The sequence below is a fragment of the Gorilla gorilla genome, chromosome 8 (genome assembly GCF_029281585.2).
Source record: "Gorilla gorilla gorilla isolate KB3781 chromosome 8, NHGRI_mGorGor1-v2.1_pri, whole genome shotgun sequence".
NCBI lineage: Eukaryota > Metazoa > Chordata > Mammalia > Primates > Hominidae > Gorilla > Gorilla gorilla.
The window spans coordinates 47,533,797-47,555,213 of record NC_073232.2 but is presented as its reverse complement, the minus strand read 5'-3'; the positions used below and the strand labels follow the sequence as shown (position 1 = coordinate 47,555,213).

The 21,417-nt window shown below is 42.2% G+C and overlaps 1 protein-coding gene across 3 annotated transcripts in view; it reads left to right on the top strand.

Moving 5' to 3' along the window:
- The window catches only part of MYPN (myopalladin), a 101,924-nt gene extending 81,725 nt beyond the window's left edge, over positions 1-20,199 (top strand). For 2 of the 3 annotated variants that reach the window (XM_004049489.4, XM_063710051.1), the window contains 7 exons: positions 2,556-2,705; positions 3,642-3,724; positions 5,545-5,671; positions 7,560-7,767; positions 10,009-10,174; positions 14,942-15,075; positions 18,468-20,199. In XM_004049489.4, the coding sequence (XP_004049537.1) occupies positions 2,556-2,705; positions 3,642-3,724; positions 5,545-5,671; positions 7,560-7,767; positions 10,009-10,174; positions 14,942-15,075; positions 18,468-18,637 (1,038 nt within the window). In that variant the 3' untranslated portion in view covers positions 18,638-20,199. The remainder of the gene's footprint in view (positions 1-2,555; positions 2,706-3,641; positions 3,725-5,544; positions 5,672-7,559; positions 7,768-10,008; positions 10,175-14,941; positions 15,076-18,467) is intronic. The other variant, XM_063710052.1, reaches the window with a different exon arrangement.
- The last annotated feature ends 1,218 nt before the right edge of the window (positions 20,200-21,417 follow it).

The window sequence follows — 21,417 nt, the reverse complement described above, 5'->3', positions numbered from 1 at the left end:
GTATTGCTTTCTTGATTTCTTTTTCAGAGTGATTGCTGTTAGTGTACAGATGCTATGGATTTTTATAAGTTGATTTTGTATCCTGCAACTTTACTAAATTTGTTTACCCTAAGAGGTTTTTGATAGAGCCTACATTTTTCTAAAATATAAGATCATGTCATCTGCAAGCAAGGATAATTTGACTTCTTCCTTTCCAATTTAGGTACCTTTATTTCTTTCTCTTGCCTAATTACTCTGGCCAGGACTTTTAGGGCTACGTTGGATAAAAGTGGTAAAAGTGGTAATCTTTGTCTTGTTCCTGATCTTAGTGTAAAGGCTTTCAATTTTTCCCTGTTCAGTACGATATTAGCTGTGGGTTTGTCATATATGGACTTCATTGTGTTGTGTTCCTTCTACACTCAATTTGTTGAGGCTTTTTTATTATAAAGAGGTGCCGAATTTAATTGAGTGCTTTTTCAGTGTCTATTGAAATGATCATATGGTTTTTGTCTTTGATTCTGTTGATGTGATGTGTCATGTGTATTGACTTGCCTATGTTGAATCATCCTTGCAGAGCTGAGATGAATCACACTTGATCATGATAAATAATCTTTTCAATGTGTTGTTGAATTTAGTTTGGTAGTATTTTGTTGAGGACTTTTGCACCTATGTTTATCAGGAATATTTACCTGTAGTTCTGTTGTTGTTGTTGGGTCTTTGACTGGTTTGAGTATCAGGATAATGCTGGTCTTGTAGAATGAGTTTGGAAGTATTATCTCCTCTTTAATTTTTTGAAATAGTTTGAGTAGAATTGATATTAGTTCTTCTTTAAATGTTTGGTAGAATTCAACAGTGAATCCATTAGGCCCTGGGCTTTTCTTGGATGGGAGACTTTTTCATTACTGCTTCAATCTCATCACTCATTATTGGTCTGGTCTGCTTAGGTTTTCTATTTCTTTGTAGTTTAGTCTTGGTAGGTTGTATGTGTCCAGGAATTTGCCAATTTCTTCCAGGTTTTCCAATTTGCTGGCATATAGTTGTTCATAATAGTCTCTAGTGATCCCTTGTGTTTCTGTGGTTATCAGTTGCATTGTTTCCTTTTTCATCTCTTATTTTATTTGGGTCTTCTCTCTTCTCTCTTTCTTTCTTAGTCTAGCTAAATGTTTGTCAATTTTGTTTATCTTTTTAAAACACCAACTTTTCATCTCTTGTATTTTTGGTCTTTTGCATTTTTTTAGTCTCAATTTCATTGATTTCTGCTCTGTATTTATTATGTCTTTCCATCTACTAATTTTGAATTTGGTTTGTTCTTGCTTTGTTCTTTGAGATGCCTCTTTAGCTAATTTATTTGGAGTCTTTCTGGGTTTTTTTTATGTAGGTATTTATTGCTATAAACTTCCCTCTTAGTAAGAAAGTCTTATCAGACTCTAGTGAAGTGTCTACAGAGAGAATGAAAACCCATACCAGAAAATTAGCAAAGCCCAGATAATTTCACTTAAAAAAAAACCTTATCAGGAATGAGATCATTAAATAGTCAGGCTAAAAAGAAATCAGACTTATGGGCAAGTTCAAATTTTAATAAAAGTTTAAAATAAATGTCTTAGTCATGATACTATATTTTGGGCTATTGATTTTCATAGCCATCAAACTCACCAAATTGATATTTTTCTGTCTGCTTAATATCTATTTAATATCCACAGGGTACCTGTTCTTGTACAAAGTGAACTGTATTAGGTTGGTAAATGCTGAAAATGTCATATCGTTATCACTGGATGCTGAAAAATCACATCAGTCAGCAGATTTTTTGGCAGTCAGCTGAGAGAAGGATTTACACCCAGCATGTTTGTGGCAGAGGATCTCTCTGCTCTACTTTCATAAACATTAGCATAGTGTTATCATGTATGGTTAGGTAACCAGGAAAAGTAGAGGAAGACAGCTGCAACCAGCACTTTATCTCCTCTGTCTTTGAGAGATCTCCTTCACACATGCAAAACTTAACATGAAATATATAGATAGATGTGTATGTGCACACACACACACACACACACACACATAGATATTTACATTTTGGCTAGATGAGAAATTTAGCAAGTTAATCCTAGCCTCATTCCATTTAGTGTAACAAACCATACTAACTTTTCAAGCAAGGTGACTTGTTCTAAGTGCTGAGATCTGCAACTGCAGGAAACTTGAGCTTGTAAATAAGGTAATGAGAAAATATCCACTCTCCTGGTTTTCATTATTTTGCTTCTGAAGACATGTCCAGTCCTTAGGGTGGCTTTTAAAACTGTGTGAAGTACAAGAAAAATAGTCAAAAGCTTCATCTTAGCCCTAAATTATATTGGATTCTTGACTTAAATAATATAATATTTAATATTGAATAGTATTATACAGGTACAAGTGGAGGGGCATATTATACAGCCATTTTTAATATGTTTTATAACTTTTTTTCAAGTGCTTCATAAAGTATGGTCACTTAAAAGATGGCAGTTGGCCCTTTCCTCACCCCAGACCCTAGTTCATTAACCTCTAAAGATAAACAAAACAGTGTACATCTTGATAATTTTTCATTTCAGGTTTACTGGTTCAAAGATGGGAAGCAGATTTCTAAGAGAAATGAGCACTGCAAAATGAGGCGAGAAGGAGATGGGACATGCTCTCTGCACATTGAATCCACTACCAGTGATGACGATGGCAACTACACCATCATGGCAGCCAACCCCCAGGTGGAGACGCAGGGTTCTGCGCTGTGCTGCACTCTGAGGAAGGAGCGGTTGATGTCATTGTGAATGAGACCTTGAGAAGTGCGAGTTACTAAGGATTGCTGAGGAAAATGAATGAGAAGCATTGTGATTTTGTGTAACTAGGGCACAGCATCACAACTTAAAGGACTAGTTAGCCACTGATGGGTCACTCAATCCTTCAGCCTTTGTCAAGGGACATTAGTACTATTTTTTCACTATGTATACCTTGTAGACTTCTTGAACTAGATCTTGTGTTTCTCAACACATTGATTCTCTTGAAGAGTCAATAAATCATTATATCAATCATTCTATCAAGAATGATCTGTCATTTTTTTCTTTAGCGAATAGGCAAATTACTTTGCAAAGGTTTGTGAATATCCCTCAAACTCATAATATCCACATTTTGGGATTGTTTTGTTTTTTAAACTTGGAAAGCCATAATCATCCACTTTCCTTTTCTGAATGAAGCCAAATCTTAAAATTCCCCTAAAAGATGTGGCAGAATAAACATCTTCAATTACTGTTTGAATAGGAAGTACAGAACTATAACATCCATTCCTATTGAAATGTTAGTTTTGAAGAATCTCTGTTGAGGAATGTATGAAAATATTTGGCCATGCTTTCTAAATTTTGACTGAAAATAAAGTTAAGTACATAAGAATTCAAATTTCTTTTTACCTTTGTGCTGTTCATATCTCAGTTTAAAAATGAAAGTCATTACCATACTCTTAAAAATCTCTCCCCCTGGAATATTAACAATGATTTAAGAAATCATATTTTATTGTTTTTATTTCTCTCCCCCGAAGAAAAACTCATAATAGCCAAAATTGCACGATGTTCTGGTCCAGAAAATTTTATGTAAATTGAAAAAATGTGAGATTGTTCTTATTTTAATCTTGCTCTTTTTCTGTTTGTCAGGGGAGAATCAGCTGTTCTGGCCACTTGATGGTACAAAGTTTGCCCATTCGCAGTCGACTAACCTCTGCTGGTCAGTCTCACAGGTAAAGACAGTAAGAATTCCCCCTCTCTAGGCCCTTCCCAAGCACCTGCCCACTATCGTGAGCACCAAAGTACTGGATCCACAAATTCTTAACTAAAGGTAGTCCTTCACTTGCAGCACTAGCATCACCTGGGAGTTGGTTGGAAATGCAGAATCCCAGGCCCCACTCTGGATCTACTGACTCAGAATCTGCATTTTAACAGAATTCCCAGGTGATTCACAAGCATAGTAAAGTTTAACAAGCACTAGTCTCTGGGTTTTTTTTTAAGTTTGATTTTTATTTTTAAGAGACAGGGTCTCACTTTGTTGCCCAGGCTGGAGTGCAGTCGTGTGATCATAGCTCACTGCAACCTCAAATTCATGGGCTCAAGCCATTTTCCCACCTCAGCCTCCCAAGTAGCTGAGACTACAGACGCATGCCACCATGCTGGCTCAATTTGTGTGTGTGTGTGTGTAGAGACAGGTGTCTCACTATGTTGCCCAGGTTTGTCTCACACTCCTGGCCTCAAGCAATCCTCCTGCCTTGGCCTCCCAAAGTGCTGGGATTATAGGCATGAGCCATCACTCCCAACCTGGCATGCTTTTAATGGTTCAAAATTTGTAACCATCAGTAGCACCTGCACACATAATATGTAAATCAGACCCATTGAAGTAAGTTACCATCTTTTGTTTCATAAAACAGAAACCTTTAATGATTGAATGTATATTGATGGAATGTTTTTGTTGTTGTCTCCAATACAACAACTGGTTTTCTTCCTCTCTGATTTTACTAACCACTAAGAAGAAAGAGCCTGGCTTTCCACCTGAATCTTACGGTGCCATGAAGTCTTAGCAAAGCATTCCATAGCTGCTGACACAGATGAATTAAATGTGACTTACCAAAGGAACAAAAATAGTGACCCATGTTTCAGATACAGTATTTCACCACCGTTGCAACTATACTTTCTTCTTTTTTTTTTTTTCATTTTTTTTTTTTTGAGATGGGGGTCTCACTCTGTCACCCAGGCTGGAATGCAGTGGTGCGATCTCAGTTCACTGCAACCTCCACCTTCCGGGCTCAAGTGATCTTCCCACCTCAGCCTTCCAAGTAATTGGGACCACAGGTGTGCGCCACCATGCCCGGCTAATTTTTGTATTTTTTTGTAAAGACGGGGTTTCACCATGTTGCCCAGGCTGGTTTCAAACTCCTGAGCTCAAGCAATCAACCAGCTTCAGCCTCCCAAAGTGCTAGGATTACAGGCTTGAGCCACCACACCTGGCCCCCTCTCCCTTTGCCTCCTCCTCCTCCTTCTCCTCCTCCTCCTTTTTTAAGAACAGCTGTTACCATTGGTCAGTCTTATCCAGTTTAAGTTCATAGTCATCTTTAATGGTCTGCCATAATTTACAGCCAGGTTAAATTTTATTACTCAAAGACACAGGGGTTGCAGCTGCCTTACTCTGGGTAATAAACAGGACTTCTCTTTTGGCTCTCGTTTGAGGTTCAGATTGAATACTGATCTATTTGTTTATTTTGATGGCTTTTGAATAACTGGTCAAACTCATAGCAAGGGGAGCTGAGCCCACTTAACCCAGAATGACAGAAAGAAGCTAAGCCTGTTTATTTGATTGCAGATCTCGCAAGACAATCCCACAGTGTATGAGTTTGTGTTTTACATCAGCTCCACACCATTATTTATTGTTTATAGTCCAGCCTCTCCTTTCCCCCTTCAAAAAAAAAAAAAAAATCTGTTCTCTAGGTCTGTAGCCATGCCTAAATGCCTATTATCATAAGTTTGTAAATTTATTTATATGTTTAATATCTGAACATGCTTGTTGTTATAGGGGAAGATCCCGAGTGCAAGAAAGAGACAAAGAGCCCCTACAGGAACGCTTTTTCCGACCACATTTCCTGCAGGCTCCTGGGGATATGGTAGCTCACGAGGGGCGCCTCTGTCGGCTGGACTGTAAGGTAGACTCCAGCACCCATGCTTAGTTCCAGATCTGTTCATATTTTGTATTTGTTTGCATTCATTTTTATTTGTATTTGTTTCGTGGGTTTTTTTTTTTCAGGAAAGATGAGAATGGGGAAGGGAGACAGATCACTTTTTTTATCATAAGGCTTGTTTGGAGTATTTAATGTCAGATGAAATTATTTTATGAAATTTTTGAATCTTTATATATTAATAAAAATTACATTGGTATTATATCAAGTTAATTGCATTTTTAGAAGACAACCAAAGAGGTGATACACAGTAGTTCCCCCTTATCTGAGGGGCCCGCGTTCCAAGCCCCGCAGTGAATGCCTGAAGCTTTAGGTAGTACTGAGCCTTATATATACTATTTTTTAAAGTTGATAACCAAGACAGCTACTAAGTATCTAATGGGCAGGTAGCATAGACAGTGTGAACGCGGTGGGCAAATGGGTGATTCATACCCGTGGGTAGGATGGAGTAAGACGGCATGAGATTTCATCATGTACTCAGAACGAAACACAACTGAAAACTTAGAAACTTTATTTCTGAAATTTTTCATTTAATATTGTCAGACTGTGGTTGACCTCGAGTAACTGAAACTTTAGATAAAAGGAGGACTACTATAATTCAGACATTTGCATCTAAGCTTTTTAAGAATTCTAGAATGCTATGGAAGATTTAGATACAAGTCTTTTCATATGGTGTCTGGAAAGCCTTTATTACTATAAAGCCATATGGTGTGATTTTCACATCCTTGAAGTGAATTGTTGAATGTGTGGCCTTTGAAAATTTATAGACATGAAAATATGGCTCCAAGGTACTGTATGAGAACAGAAGCTGGTTTCTCATACTAATCAACCTCCATTACCTTTAGCTATTCTGCATTCTCATTTTTTGACCGGGCTCTAGTTGAGCAGCTTGGATATCTCTCAGAAAGAAGAGAAGCTTACGTCACCCTTTCTGCCCATAGAGGCAAAATGCTATGGAAGACTTAGATGCAAATTAGTCAAAACTTCAGGTTAAGCATTCATAAAGGGCCCACTTCTATCTGTGGTTCTTCTTCTCTCTGTGGCTGCCTAAATAATATTCGGATTGATTGCTACATCCCCCTCCCTAAACTCTGAAAGATTCCCATGCCTGGGTCCCATCCGCAGAGATTCTGACTTATGGTAAATGGGCACCAGGATTTTTAAACACCTCCCACATGATTGTAATACACAGCAAGATTCAAGAACTCTGGTTTAATATCTGGCCTTTCATCATCCTCAGCAAACTAACACAGGAACAGAAAACCAAACACCACATGTTCTCACTCATAAGTAGGAGTTGAACACTGAGAACACATGGACACAGAGAGGGGAGCATACCACGCCCTGTTGGGGGGGTGGGAGGGGTGAGGGGAGGGAACTTAGAGGACAGATCAATAGGTGCAGCAAACCACCGTGGTACACGTATACCTATGTAACAAACCTGCATGTTCTGCACATGTATCCTGTGTTTTTCTTGTTTTCGTTTTTTTTAGAAAAAAAATCTGGCTTTTATCTTGGCTATTAGGTATGTAAGCAGTATATCATCTCTGAAATTGACGCTGCAGTCCTATTATATCTATCTATTTCACTTTTTAATTCTTATTTATTCTAATCTAGAGTATAATCAAATAGGTTAACCATGACCTTAACTGTGACCAAAGTACCATACAGTTCAAATTCATGCAGCTGTTTATTCAGACCCTTCTTTTCTCTCGGTGCCCCTACAGAGAGGTTTCTCATCACTCCATGTTTTCTCTCACTGTCTGTTTGGTGCCAAGCAAGGATAAAGAATTCAGCCATCAAATAAATGTGCCTGTCATCAGTCATTTGCCTCAGCTGTCCTGTTGTTTATTAGGTGAGTGGTTTACCGCCCCCGGAGCTGACATGGCTACTCAATGGCCAACCTGTGCTACCAGATGCCTCCCACAAGATGCTGGTCAGGGAGACCGGAGTCCACTCTCTGCTCATTGACCCACTCACTCAGCGCGACGCAGGGACCTATAAGTGCATCGCTACCAACAAAACCGGGCAGAATTCTTTTAGTCTGGAGCTCTCTGTAGTAGGTAAGGTTTGCTGCTGGGACCCCTAAACACAACTTCCTCCAAAGTCATTACCCAAATAGGCAGAGCCTCTGCCAGAATTCCTTCATCCTTTGCCCTACTAACTCCAATCTCAATTTCCCCTTCACTGTGGTAGGGGTGGTATTTCCCACATCACTTTCAAAAACATGCCAGTAATCTAAAATCATAATATGACACCATGTGCATAATACCCATTAAATAAATGAGAGCCATTGTAATCATCAGTCAATCAATCAATCAATTAGCTGTCACTAAATTCCAGTTATTTGCCCTGCAGTCCATCATTCCTGGAACATACCAGGCTCTTTGTCCTCTGTGTAAGCTTTCATGCCTTTGCACCAATGATCCCTCTACCTGAATGTCCTTTTCTGCCTGGCACCTCCTACTCATTCTGTAAGACCTAACTGAAATGTCACCACCAGGTACAGTGGATCCACCAGGCACAAATACCCCTTCCCAGCCTAACAACCATAAAGTGTTTCCATAGCGCTCAGAAAAGGAGAGATTCATAGAGCAGGTAGGGCCTTCTGTGTAAATGTTAATTATTTGCCTCCCTGAAGAGATGCTGAGCTCCTGAGGTCAGAGACTGTGGCTCGTCTTGCACATCTCCAGTGCCTCTATCTCTCTTCTGCGTATCTCAGTGCCTGGAACATGGAAGGTGCCCAAGAAATATTGAATCAATATCTAAACAAGTGAAACTTTATATTCTTAGATGATGTGAACAAAACACTGTAATGCCTATACATAAGGACAACAAGACATTGTCATCTGGGAGGTGCCAGCCCTGAAGTAAATTTCAGAATGCAGGAATTCCGGTGCTGGGCTTCCTCCTGCTCTCAGTGTGGCCCTTTAAGAAAATCAGGGTGCGGGGCGCGGTGGCTCACACCTGTAATCCCCACATTTTGGGAGGCTGAGGCGGGTGGATCACCTGAGATTAGGAGTTCAAGACCAGCCTGGCCAACATAGCAAAACCCCATCTCTACTACAAATACAAAAATTAGCCAGGTGTGGTGGCACACACCTGTAATCCCAGCTACTAGGGAGGCTGAGGCAGGAGAATCCCTTGAACCTGGGAGGTGGAGGTTGCAGTCAGCCAAGATTGCACCACTGCACTCCAGCCTGGGTGACAGAGCAAGACTCCATCTCAAAAAAAAAAAAAAGAAATTCAGGGTGGCTTCAGCATGCTAATCCTCTCTCTAGGCTAGTGGCAGTTTCCCCTGTATATCTTTTTCCTTTCCTCACTTTTAATTTCTTCTCACCAATAAAACAGGAAAAACTCATTCTGCAAGAATACATTGATTTCAGGCTTTTACCTTTATTCCACTATTTTGCTAAAAAATATTGACTTTAGAACCCTAAGACATGAGGTACCTTTACCTAAATTTGTCCTGGCCAAATCTCTAAAAGCCTCCTTGGGAAGCACAGTCTTGTGTGTGTGTGTTTTAGATAGTGTTATTCTGTAGGTGTCAGATTTTTGTGGAAAAACTATTATGTCTTCTACAAAATAAAATTCCTCCCCCAAAAATCTGTTTTAGTAAATAGAATATATGGTTCTCAAAATCTACTGTTGAGATATAAAAGAAATTCCTTTAATTCCACCATTCCTGGCATTTGCATCCCATGCGTATGACCCAGATCCTCAAGTATTGCCTCTCGTGGGATGTGCAGAGATGGTTGCCCCATTTCTTTTTGTTTTTTAAACCATTTATGAAGCTTTTATCAAGGCAGCGATCCTCACTAAGAGACATGAGGAGTGTTCTGACCAGGAGGTAAGGTGGGTGCATGCCCACTCTGCTAAATTCCAGAACTGTGGTGACTGTGAGGCATGAACCTCAAAGTACTTACTATTCAAATAAGAATGACCCTTCTCCACCAGGCACAGTGGCTTATGCCTGTAATCCCAGCACTTTGGGAGGCCAAGGCGGGTGGGTCACCTGAGGCCAGGAGTTCGAGATCAGCCTGGCCAACATGACGAAACCCCATCTCTCCTAAAATGACAAAAATTAGCCAGGTTTGGCGGTGCATGCCTGTAGTCCCAGCTACTCGGGAGACTGAGGCAGGAGAATCACCTGAACCTGGCAGGGGAGGGGTGCAGGCAGAGGTTGCAGTGAGCTGAGATCTTGCCACCGCACTCCAGCCTGGGTGACAGAGCAAGACTCTGTCTCAAAAAAAAAAAAAAAAAAAGAAAAGAAAAAGAAAAAGAATGACCCTTCTCTTGCTCAGCCAAAGAGGTGAAGAAAGCACCTGTGATCCTGGAGAAACTACAGAACTGTGGTGTTCCCGAAGGCCACCCCGTGAGACTGGAGTGCCGCGTGATAGGCATGCCCCCACCTGTGTTCTACTGGAAGAAAGACAATGAGACCATCCCTTGCACCAGAGAGAGGATCAGGTACAGCAGCCACCACATCCAGAGGGACTCCCACTCTCAGTGGGGCTTGTTGCACCACCCAAATAAGTCTGCTGCTATTTGAGCCTGGCTTATTTCATTTAGAATAATGCATTTGCGTTTCATCGATATTATTGTGTGTATTAAGAATGTATTCCTGGCCAGGAGCGGTGGCTCATGCCTGTAATCCCAGCACTTTGGGAGGCCAAGGCGGGTGGATCACGAGGTCAGGAGATCGAGACCATCCTGGCTAACATAGTGAAACCCCGTCTTTACTAAAAAATACAAAAAATTAGCCAGGTGTGGTGGCAGGCGCCTGTAGTCCCAGCTATTCGGGAGGCTGGGGCAGGAGAATGGCGTGAACCTGGGAGGCGGAACTTGCAGTGAGCTGAGATTGCGCCACTGGACTCCAGCCTGGGTGACAGAGTGAGACTCCATCTCAAAAAAAAGAAAAAAAAAAGTACAAGGAATTTATGGAAGATTTTGCAAATTTTTTGTCCCATGTCTTCAATTATATCAGGACCCAGAAAAGCTCTTTGAAGTAAAAAAGCTAAAATAAAATGAAACATCAAGGCAGTTATACTCCTTTTCCATCCATCACTAAATGATTGTTTTTAAAATAAGCTTAAGGATCCAGTTTCTTAAACTGGGTACGTTGCTTAATCTTCCCTAACCAACTTAGGGAAGTGGCAATTTCTTTGCCATTTTGGTTTTATACCACAAGGGGACAAGTAAGTAAAGGTAGCTTCTGTACAAAACTTTCTACTGAGAATTATTTCACCACAGTAAACGGAAATTGCCCCAGAGAATGCTGTAGCTGTTGGGTTTTAAAGAATTTTGTCATCTAAAATATGTGTGTGTATTGTGTGTGTTGGGGTTGTGGGGGTGCATTTTTCTACAGTAAAACTTAAGCAAGAACAGAGAATAGTCTTGGGTTAATGCTCCAATCTAACAATGCAATATGTTAAACTAGATTAAACTGTATACTCTAAATAAACTGAGGGTCTACAATTTTAAATATGGTTTTATTGGGCAAAAACAAGACCAATGTCTGGAAAGTTCATTCCCAGTCGAGGCTGACTGCTGGGACCGGGTGATTGCTCAGTCCTGGACTCTGAGGACCAGCTCGGTTTAGTCACCACTTCCTGGGGAAGGCAGTGGCAGGGGAGGGAGGAGGAGTGACTGAGATGCTGCCGTGGGGAAAGCCTAAGACTCAGAGACCGCTGCCCACTCACTGCCCATTCATCTTCCCCCTGCCTTTAGTGACAAGATGCCTGTCATTTTAATGTAAGCACAGGACATTCTGGCTGGGCACAGTGGCTCATGCCTGTAATCCCAACATTTTGGGAGGCCAAGGCAGGAGGATTGCTTGAGACCAGGAGTTCAAGACTAGCCTGGGCAACATAGCAAGACCCCATCTCTAAAAAAAAAAATTAATTGTCTAGGCATGGTGGCACACACCTGTAGTCCCAGCTACTCAGGAGGCTGAGGAGGGAGGATTGCTTGAGCTCAGGATTTGAAGGCTGCAGTGAGCCATGATCATGCCATTGTACTCCAGCCTGGGGACAAGCAAAACCCAGTCTCAAAAGAAAAAAAGAATAGGATATTTTGATACTTTAAACTCATAATGATTAGCTTCTGAAAACCACACACCTAGGAACATCTGAATGGTCCTAAAACGCCCACGCACGCACGCGCACACACACACACACACACACACACACACACACACAGAGAGAGAGAGAGAGAGAGAGAGAGATACAGTTGCTCCTCAACTTACGATGGACTTACCTGGATGTAACCCCATCATAAATTGAGAAGCATATGGAATGCAAGCATCCTAAGTCAGGAACTGCCTGTATATCACTGTGATTATAACTGTGTTGTAAGTGTTGTAAGTATTTACGGTTTTCACGTCCCTGCCTTCTCTCACCTATATACCTCTGCTCAGGACATTCCTTCTTTGGGAACTCTCTTCGCCTTCTTCTCTACCTCCATGCTGCAGCCCACTTCCCTAATGTCTGTTATCCCTTAATACTCACCTCAAACATCATCTTTCTAGGGAAGAGCAGCACCCCTGCTTCCTCTCCAGCTTGGTCCAGGACTCAGTTGATGTTCTTCTACCAGCAACTGTTGCACATAGTCACAATTGTTAGTACTAATGGTTTCATTCTCTCTCCCAGACTAGACTGTGAGCATCTTGAGGGAAGAGACCACGTCTTCTTTGTTTTCGTATGTCCTGACTCTTCACAACACCCAATGCCTTTCACCTAGTAGCATATTATGTAAGATGAAGGAATTACAAACAAATGCATGAATTTCCACGGCTATTGCCTCACCTCACTAAACTACAGCAATAGCACCCTAATGTGTCTCTCTGCGGCCAGGCTCAAGCCCTATCCAATACCCCTCCTCACCACTGTGAGGATGATCTTTTAAGAATGCAAACTGACCGGGCGCAGTGGCTTACACCTGTAATCCCAGCACTTTGGGAGGCCAAGGCAAGTGGATCACCTTTGGTCAGGAGTTGGAGACCAGCCTGGCCAACATGGCAAAACCCTGTCTCTACTAAAAATACAAAAATTAGCCAGGCATGGTGGCATGTGCCTGTAATCCCAGCTACTTGGGAGGCTGAGGCAGGAGATTCACTTGAACCTGGGAGGCGGAGGTTGCACTGAGCTGAGATCACACCACTGCACTCCAGCCTGGGCCACAGAGTGAGACTCTGTCTCAAAAAAAAAAAAAAAAAAAGAATACAAACTGATTATATCAGCTCCTGCTTAAAATATATCATTAGTTTCCCATAGTCTAAGAGGAAGGGTCCCGTCCCTTTACCATAGTGCACGTGACCCTCTCCCCTGCCTTCTTCCTAGTCCCCCCCACTTGCCAGTACCCCGTGTGCACTCCAACCCCAGCTGTAAGGAATATGCCATGCTCCCTCCCACACCACCATGCCTTTGTGCAGGCTGTTCCACCACCTGGAACAGCCACATCCCACCATCCCTGTGAGTTTCCACTGGACCTTTGAGACTGAGCTGGAGCACATCTTCTGGGAAGTTTTCCCACCCTTGAATTGGCTACATTATATTTCAGTGCTTGAGAAATAGATTTTTAAAGTAATCTCGTCTTAGTCGTCTCAGGTCTTTATACAGTGTTACATTTTTCTGTGAGCCTAACCTCACATATGCTGGTGCTTCTGAACATCCAGTATCTTCATGCCTCCTTCTTGATGCCTGTGGCTTCCCAGAATAACCTTTTCCCCTCTGTCTTCCCCAGGCATCTTTCCCACGACATTACTCTAGCATTTGTTGCATTCTATTTATCTTTATTTCTATTTATTTATCTTTTATTTATTTATTTTCCATTAAACTTAGGGATCCTTCTAGAGAAGGAATTTCTTTGGCCAGGTGTGGTGGCTCACACCCGTAATCCCAGCACTTTGGGAGGCCGAGGCGGGTGGATCACCTGAGGTCAGGAGTTCGAGACCAGCCTAGATAACACAGTGAAATCCTATTTCTACCAAAAAAAAAAAAAATTAGGCAGGCATGGTGGCAGGCATCTGCAATCCCAGCTACTTGGAAAGCTGAGGCACAAGAGTCTCTTGAACCTGGGAGGGGGAGGGTGCAGTGAGCTGAGATCACACCACTGCATTCCAGCCTGGGAACAGAGCAAGACTCTGTCTCAAAAAAAAGAGAAGGAATTTTTGTCCTGTTCATCTTTACACCCTCAGCACCCAAGGCAGTAGCACCTAGCATTTTCCCTAACATAGTATTCGATAAGTGTTTACTAAAGAAATATATCAAAGAATGAATGGATTAATTAATTAACTAATCAGAAGTTGAAGGTAGCCAATGTGTTAGTGTAGTGAAATTGTGGTGGATATTTTATTACTTTATTCTTGTTATACTCGTTATTGATTGATTTATTCTTGTTTATTCTTATTACTTTATAAATTCTTAGACATAATAACTTTCAATGAAAGGTAAACAATTATTCATCCTTTGAGCTCAGGAAGCCGTTGCTGTTGCCCCTACTGTGCAAATGAGCTGTGGCAGCCCCAGAGGAGAGCTTGGAAGTATGAGTGATAAGAGGGCCAGGCCAACAAGGGGTGTAAGGAACATGTGGCCCTATGGTTTTTGATCCATGGCTGCATATTGCAATTACTGGGGAGTTTCCAAAAATCCTAATGCTTGGATCCCAGCCTTTGATTCTGATATAATTACCTGGGATATGGCCTGGGATTCCAATATGCAGTCAAGGTGAAAAACTATGGATGTGGAGAAAAACGGAAGGAAACAGCAGGCTGGTTTCCTCCTAAACCTCATGAAGCTGGAAGCTGCACGAGCCCAGCTGGTTACATTAGGAAATGCCGTCTATGCTGCCAGTTCATCCACCCCCTGGCTCTATTTTGTCTTGCTTTCCCTGTTCATCCCAGAGCATCCTAACAAAGTTATCGACGAAATGTCCAACCTTGTTTGGAAAAGAGATCTTTCTGAACTTTGGTTGTGAAAAGTGGGGGTTCTGCTGGTGGGGAGTGCAACTTCAGTGGACTTGCAGCAGTGGGGAGGGCAACAGCAGGTCTCAGCCCCAGCTGCCCCCTCCTCCTAGCATGATTAAGCTCACTGCTGCTCTTCTGTGACGTCTTCCACCTTCAAATTTGTCTTGATGTCTGCCTTAAGCTGAGCTCCCCCTTCTTCCTGGAACCCTAAATTTGACAAAGGCATTTCTGCCCCCCAATAAAATATAGGTATATTCTCTCTTTTTCTCCAGTATGCACCAGGACACAACAGGGTATGCCTGCCTTCTCATTCAGCCAGCCAAGAAATCAGACGCTGGATGGTACACGTTGTCAGCCAAGAATGAAGCCGGCATCGTGTCGTGCACTGCCAGGCTGGATATATACGGTAAGTGTAATGCTGTTAGTTGAACATCTGTATGCAACTGACAGCTTAAAAATTTTTTTTAAAGATAAATGGGTCAGGCAAGGTGGCTCACGCCTGTAATCCCAGCACTTTGGGAGGCCAAGGCAGGCAGATCACCTGAGGTCAGGAGTTCAAGACCAGCCTGGTCAACGTGATGAAACTCCACCTCTACTAAAAATACAAAAATTAGCCAGGCATGGTGGTACACACCTGTAATCCCAGCTACTCAGGCAGCTGAGGCAGAAGAATTGCTTGAACCCAGGAGGCAGAGGTTGCAGTGACCGGAGATTGCACCACTGCACTCCAGCCTGGGCAACAGAACAAGACTCTGCCTCAAAATAAATAAATAAATAAATATAGATGGAATATGTTTCCATAAATGAATCGGGTAGACTATACTATATTTTAGTGCTTAAGGGATAGATTTTAAAAGTCATCTCATCCTGGTTACCTCAGGGCGTTTGTACACTTTTACATTTTACTATGAGCTTCACCTTCTTCCAAAACAGTGCCTCTAATACCAGGAATTACAGCTAGTCCAGAGTTTGCAAGTGCTTGTGCCTCTGAACAGCCAATGTTTTCTTGCCATCTCCTTGCTGCCGCGGGCCACCCACTGGAACTTCCCACTACCTGTGATGCCCCAGCAGAATTTTTGAAACTCCTTTCATTTATTCATTTAACAAATGTGTGTTGCTCCAGTCCCCCAGACTTCTCTAATAATAGAGAGCTGTCCTAATAATAATAATAATATCAAGTGACATTTGTAGAATGACACATAGGCTCCCCTCTCTCGTCCAAAGGCGGGATTCAGAGTGATACCTTTAAATCTCCCAGACCCACGAGATTATTATAATTGTAGTTACCTTCATTTAACGCTGAAGATTACATGAGAGTAACAACATTGTACAGGCTGTCCCACCACCTGGAACAGCCCGCCCCACCCTCCCTGTGAGTTTCCACTCAACCTTTTAGACTGAGCTGGAGCACGTCTTCTGGAAAGCTCCCCCACACTTGAATTGGCTGTGCTATATATTTAGTGGAAGACTCGGAGAGGTTAATGACTACAGCTAGGAAGCAAATCTAGGCCTTTGCATTGTTTCTTTGAACCACATTTCCAATTTTCAAAAGGATCTAAGAAATAAATGTTTATTTATGTATTTGTGTGCTCAATCCTACACTTTTTGACATTAACTGGTATTTTTAGAGACATATTTCTTAACCCAAAAGAGTGTTTCTTTTTTTTAATCCTTTTTTAAAAAACATAATTGATTAGAAAATCTCACATTCAAAACTGGCTTAACCTAATTAGCCAAAATAATAAATAAGACTAGCTCTGTCTATTACCTGATAGATCTCTCTGCTATTTATGGTTGCATAGCAGGTGTTCCCTTTATTTAGTACCATACAGGAGGGGCTTCAGCTTGCCATTTTCTCTAGGTCTAGTTTTTGGAGAAAATATATAATTTTCTGGTTATTTTCCCTTATCCTAGGACTTGAGAAGAGATTAAACTGTGAAGGAAGCAGACACTAATGTACTTTTCCCTGGAGAAATCGGGGGAGAAAGAGGCCAGTAGTGATATGTTCCTTAATCAAGGCTCAGTCCTTAACCATTTCCCAGTCTTCACCAAGTCAGAAGGCAGTAGGTCTCCAACTGAGAAACTCCCCACCAATAAGCCCTGAAGCAGATGACTCTTGTGCCAATCCTGCCCTCCAGTGGCTGAGTTTCCAGGTCACTTTGCCCTGGCTCTCCTCTCCCTTTCGTTCCTGTCCTGCTTCCATGGCACCAACAATAGGCAGTGCTGTTTCCTCAGTTGGGACCTAGGATGGAGGACGCATGGAGGACTTGGGCTGGAATCGATTCCCTTCCCCGCCACCACACTTCCTGCCTTTCTGAGGAATAGGGACACGTAGGACTCCCCTCTCTCTTCTCTCACTTCCTAATCCTAGGAAATGCAGTAGTCCAGTTAAGATGTCAGAGAGAGCCGGGAAGGGCTAAGAGATGGAGGGGCTGGGAGGAGAGACTGCGCAAGAGCAGGCCTTACTGAGTGTCTGCTCTTTAGTGAAACCGCTCTAGGTTTGGTCCTCCAAATTTTGATTTTTCTGAATTCACTCAGAGGTATGTAGACTGGAAAACTGAATCAAGATGATGAAATCAACAAAGGACCAATTTCTAAATCAGAATGCTAGAAAGGGGCACAGCTTTCCAGGACCCAGAGCACGAGAGTTCCCCACCTAGGGAACGCCCTTCTGCACATCAAGGTCCCCAGAAACCTAATCAGAAGATTGCCCGGTAATTTCTGAATCAGGAACCACAGCAGAGACTATGAAGTTTGGACAGATAGCTCGCTCAGGCCATGTTCAAACCTTAAAGTCATATCTGCTAAAAACAGCAGCACTTGGTGAACATAGAAACTCTAATAAATTATCTTTTGTCCCTGAACCATGGTTGATTGTACCTAAATTACTTTTCAGTCTTCTTGCTGTAACAATAGAACCTGATTAGGGAGGTGGGAAGGTAGGTAATGACTGATTAGGGTGATTAGGGTGTGAGGTAGGCACTGCTCAGAGGGGCAAACCCATTGTTTGGCTTTCATTTCTGGAGCTTTCTTGTCTCTATCTTTTGAGGTACCCTCTTTGAGAGCCTACAACCCTCTGTACACTGCCCCTAACAGGTCTTCATGGTAGGACGCTGGAAGGGGATAAGCTTGAGAAATCACCCTAGTCACCCATTCTTCCATCTTATAGAATTTTCTTTTTTTTGTTTTGTTTTGTTTTGTTTTGTTTTTTGTTTTTTTTTGAGATGGAGTCTCGCTCTGTCGCCCAGGTGAAGTGGCATGCCTTAGTGTGATCTTGGCTCACTGCAACCTCTGCCTCCTAGGTTCAAGTGATTCTCGTGCCTCAGCATCCTGAGGAGCTGGGATTACAGGTGTATGCCACCACGCTCAGCTAATTTTTGTATTTAGTAGAAACTGGGTTTCACCATGTTGGCCAGCCTGGTCTTGAACTCCTGAGCTCAAGTGATGTGCCCGTCTCAGCCTCCCAAAGTGCTGGGATTACAGGCATAAGCCACCGTGCCTGGCCGCATCTTAGAGGAATTCTTATCTCTCACTTGTAGGATTCTAATCTCTTACTGAATTAGAATCACAGATTTTGGAATTAGGGGCTTAAGATATCACCAGCACAGTTTCCTTATTCCTGGCAGGGAAGGCTTTATTGTTCTCTTCCACAAATGAGGCAATTCAGACCCAGGTATAGTTATATGCTTTACCAAGAACGCTCAGGGAGCATCGGGGTGAGGACAGAATGCACCTCTGCAGCGTACATGCTGGACTGCATTCCTTTGATTGTAACACATTATTTGGTCCATTTTTCAGCTCAGTGGCACCATCAGATCCCACCGCCCATGTCTGTCCGGCCCAGTGGCAGTCGCTACGGATCTCTCACCAGTAAAGGACTTGACATATTTTCTGCCTTTTCCTCCATGGAAAGCACGATGGTGTATTCATGCTCTTCTCGGAGTGTAGTGGAGAGTGATGAACTTTAAGAATGTCTAGGTGCCTGCTGTGTAAGAGAGCGGACTGTGGAGGGGGAATGAGAACAAGCCAGACTTGGTGGTTTCCAAGCTACCGAAGTTGAGTAAGTTCCCACGCTGCTGGACCTGTGGCAAGGAGTGCTTTGAATAAGTCAGCTAGGGATTCTTGCAGTCTCAGCTGAGGGAGAAAGGTAGGGCTGTGCCTTCTAAAGATTCCAACAGAGATGTGAGAAGATAATACAGATGAACCAAAGATGTCACACAGTTGCCATCCACTGCTTTGGGAAAAAACTAGCATGCTCCCCTGCTCCCTGTTGTGTTAGGGATGTTTAGGTCATACTAGGAGCAATTAGGAGCCATATGCCTGGGCTGAGAGGAGTTAGGCAGTAGTGACCTTAGGATATGACTAACTCACCAAACAATGCCAAGGAGAAAGGTGGACAGGTCACCATCACCTTTCATCGATTACATGTATAGCAGTAGTTTTGGTGAATTCACCAAATCAGCTTCCACTTAGCATTAGGAGGTCATGCCATACAACTCACGTATGGGGGCAAACACTTTTGATTTGCATATCCTGGGTGTACTGAGCCACATAATAAGGTGTCAAAATGTGCTTGAGATTCCAAAAACTTGCTGAAACACTTGATATTGCACAGTGCACTTATTTTGTGGCCAAAACATGGCCTTACCAGCTTGTCTGCACTATTTTCTTTTGGGTGGTGACTGTTTTTTGCTGACTTTGCATATCCCTAGACACTAGAACTAAACGATTGGTAATAAACCAATCAGAAAGAAATCCTCTGTGGGGTCACTTTAAAAACTACTAGCTTCAACTACCACTTACAAAATGTGCAAGAGTCATCATTTGCCCATAAAATACACCTCATGGGCTCCTACCCCTTTCCCCAAAAGTCTGAAAGTGTAGGAGGAAGGAAGAGATACAAACAAGGAGAGGAAATGATGGGAGAGTGTTGTTTTTGTCACTTGCCTCAGCAGAGCAGTGGTTTTGGAAGGAGAGGTCTTTAATAGCTTTGAAATGCTTTGAGATCATTGGTCAAATTGCGTTTTCTATGTAGAGAATATTCTGCTAGGTGGAAAAGTTGGGAGAAAGGGGAATATGCATCTTTATTCTAATCACCAATTCAAACCCTGCCTCTTAAGGAATTTTTAGACTTGAGTTCACTGTGATATCCCTAGTACCTAGAAGAGTACCTAGCACAAAGTAGACATTCAATAAATATTTGCTGGATGAATGAATCTTCTGTTATTATGTCTATTATAAGATAGCCTAATCTTATATTCTGCAGGAATATGCCACCCACACACCAGTCCAAACACTGCCCTGGGAATGCTCATCACAGCACAGTTTGCTCTAGGCTGTGCAGGGAAATGAATTGCAGGTGTCTGTTATCAATTCCCTGTGCTGGAATCTCTGGTGCTGTCTGTGCCAAGCACACTCAGCTGGCATTGTATTTGTGTGAACAGACAGTAACTGCTTAGAAAGGCTTGAAACTGTCTTCACTTCAAGGCAAGGATTTCCAGCATAAAAATAAATTCATTCACTGGAGAAATCATTTGTATGTCTACTCTGTATGAGATGCTGTGCTAGATACTGCGGCAGATATAAAGATATGAATAAGTCACAGTCCCTACCCTCAGGGAGCTCACAACCTATTAGGGAAGGTAATATTTGAGGTATGCAGAATGCTGTCTCTTGAAGCAAAATAGAAGCTTCTAGTGCTCTTCATTCTATTTTTTTCATAACTTTAAAAATCTTTTCAATCTTTATTTCTTAATAAAACAAAATGCCGTAGGTTACATCCTCAAGCAATAACTATTTCAATTATTCAGCAGAATTATTAGATTCTGTTTTTTAATGTATTCAGTAACAGCAGTGAAATACAGGCATCCTTAATGGAATAGAATGCATTTCATATGGAATCCAGTAAAATATTGTTTCCATATTGACTTCTGAGATCTCTTATAAACAAAGAGCACTTTTTTCTTTCTTTTTTTTTTTTTTTAATGGAGTCTCACTGTCACCCAGGCTTCAGTGCAGTGCCACGATCTTGGCTCACTGCAAACTCCGCCTCCCAGGTTCCAGCGATTCTCCTGCCTCAGCCTCCCAAGTAGCTGGGATTACAGGCACACACCACCACGCCCGGCTAATTTTTGTATTTTTTGTAGAGACAGGGTTTCGCCGTGTTGGCCAGGCTGGTCTCAAACTCCTGACCTCAAGTGATCCATCCACCTCGGCCTCCCAAAGTGCTGGGATTACAGGCATAAACCACCGTGCCCAGCTTAAAGAGCACTTCCTAACTCCAGGACTGCTCCTAGATTGTACACCAGACCTCCCCATCACACCTACTTCTGTAAACCCTAGATAGTTCTCCCATGAAAGGATGTTCTTCATCTCTCTATTTAAGCTTTCTGAACAGAGAACTAAGATAAATATTACATTTGGCAACTAGGTGGCGTTGTCTCACCCCAAATATTAACAGGCCTAAAAATTACTGAAATTTGAGCTATTAGATTATGTTAAAGCGGGGTTTCCCAACCTCAATACTACTGACACTTTGGACTGGATAATTCTTTGTTATGGAGGACTGTCCTGTGCATTGTAGAATGTTTAGCAGCATCCCTGGCCTCTGTCCACTAGTTGTTCTTCCCCAAGTTGTGGCAGCCCAAAATGTCTTCAGACATGGCCATATGTTCCCTGAAAGGCAGAATCCCCCTTTGTTGAGAACCACTGTGTCAAACAAATCAAGGCCCTGCTTTAAGAATTCCAT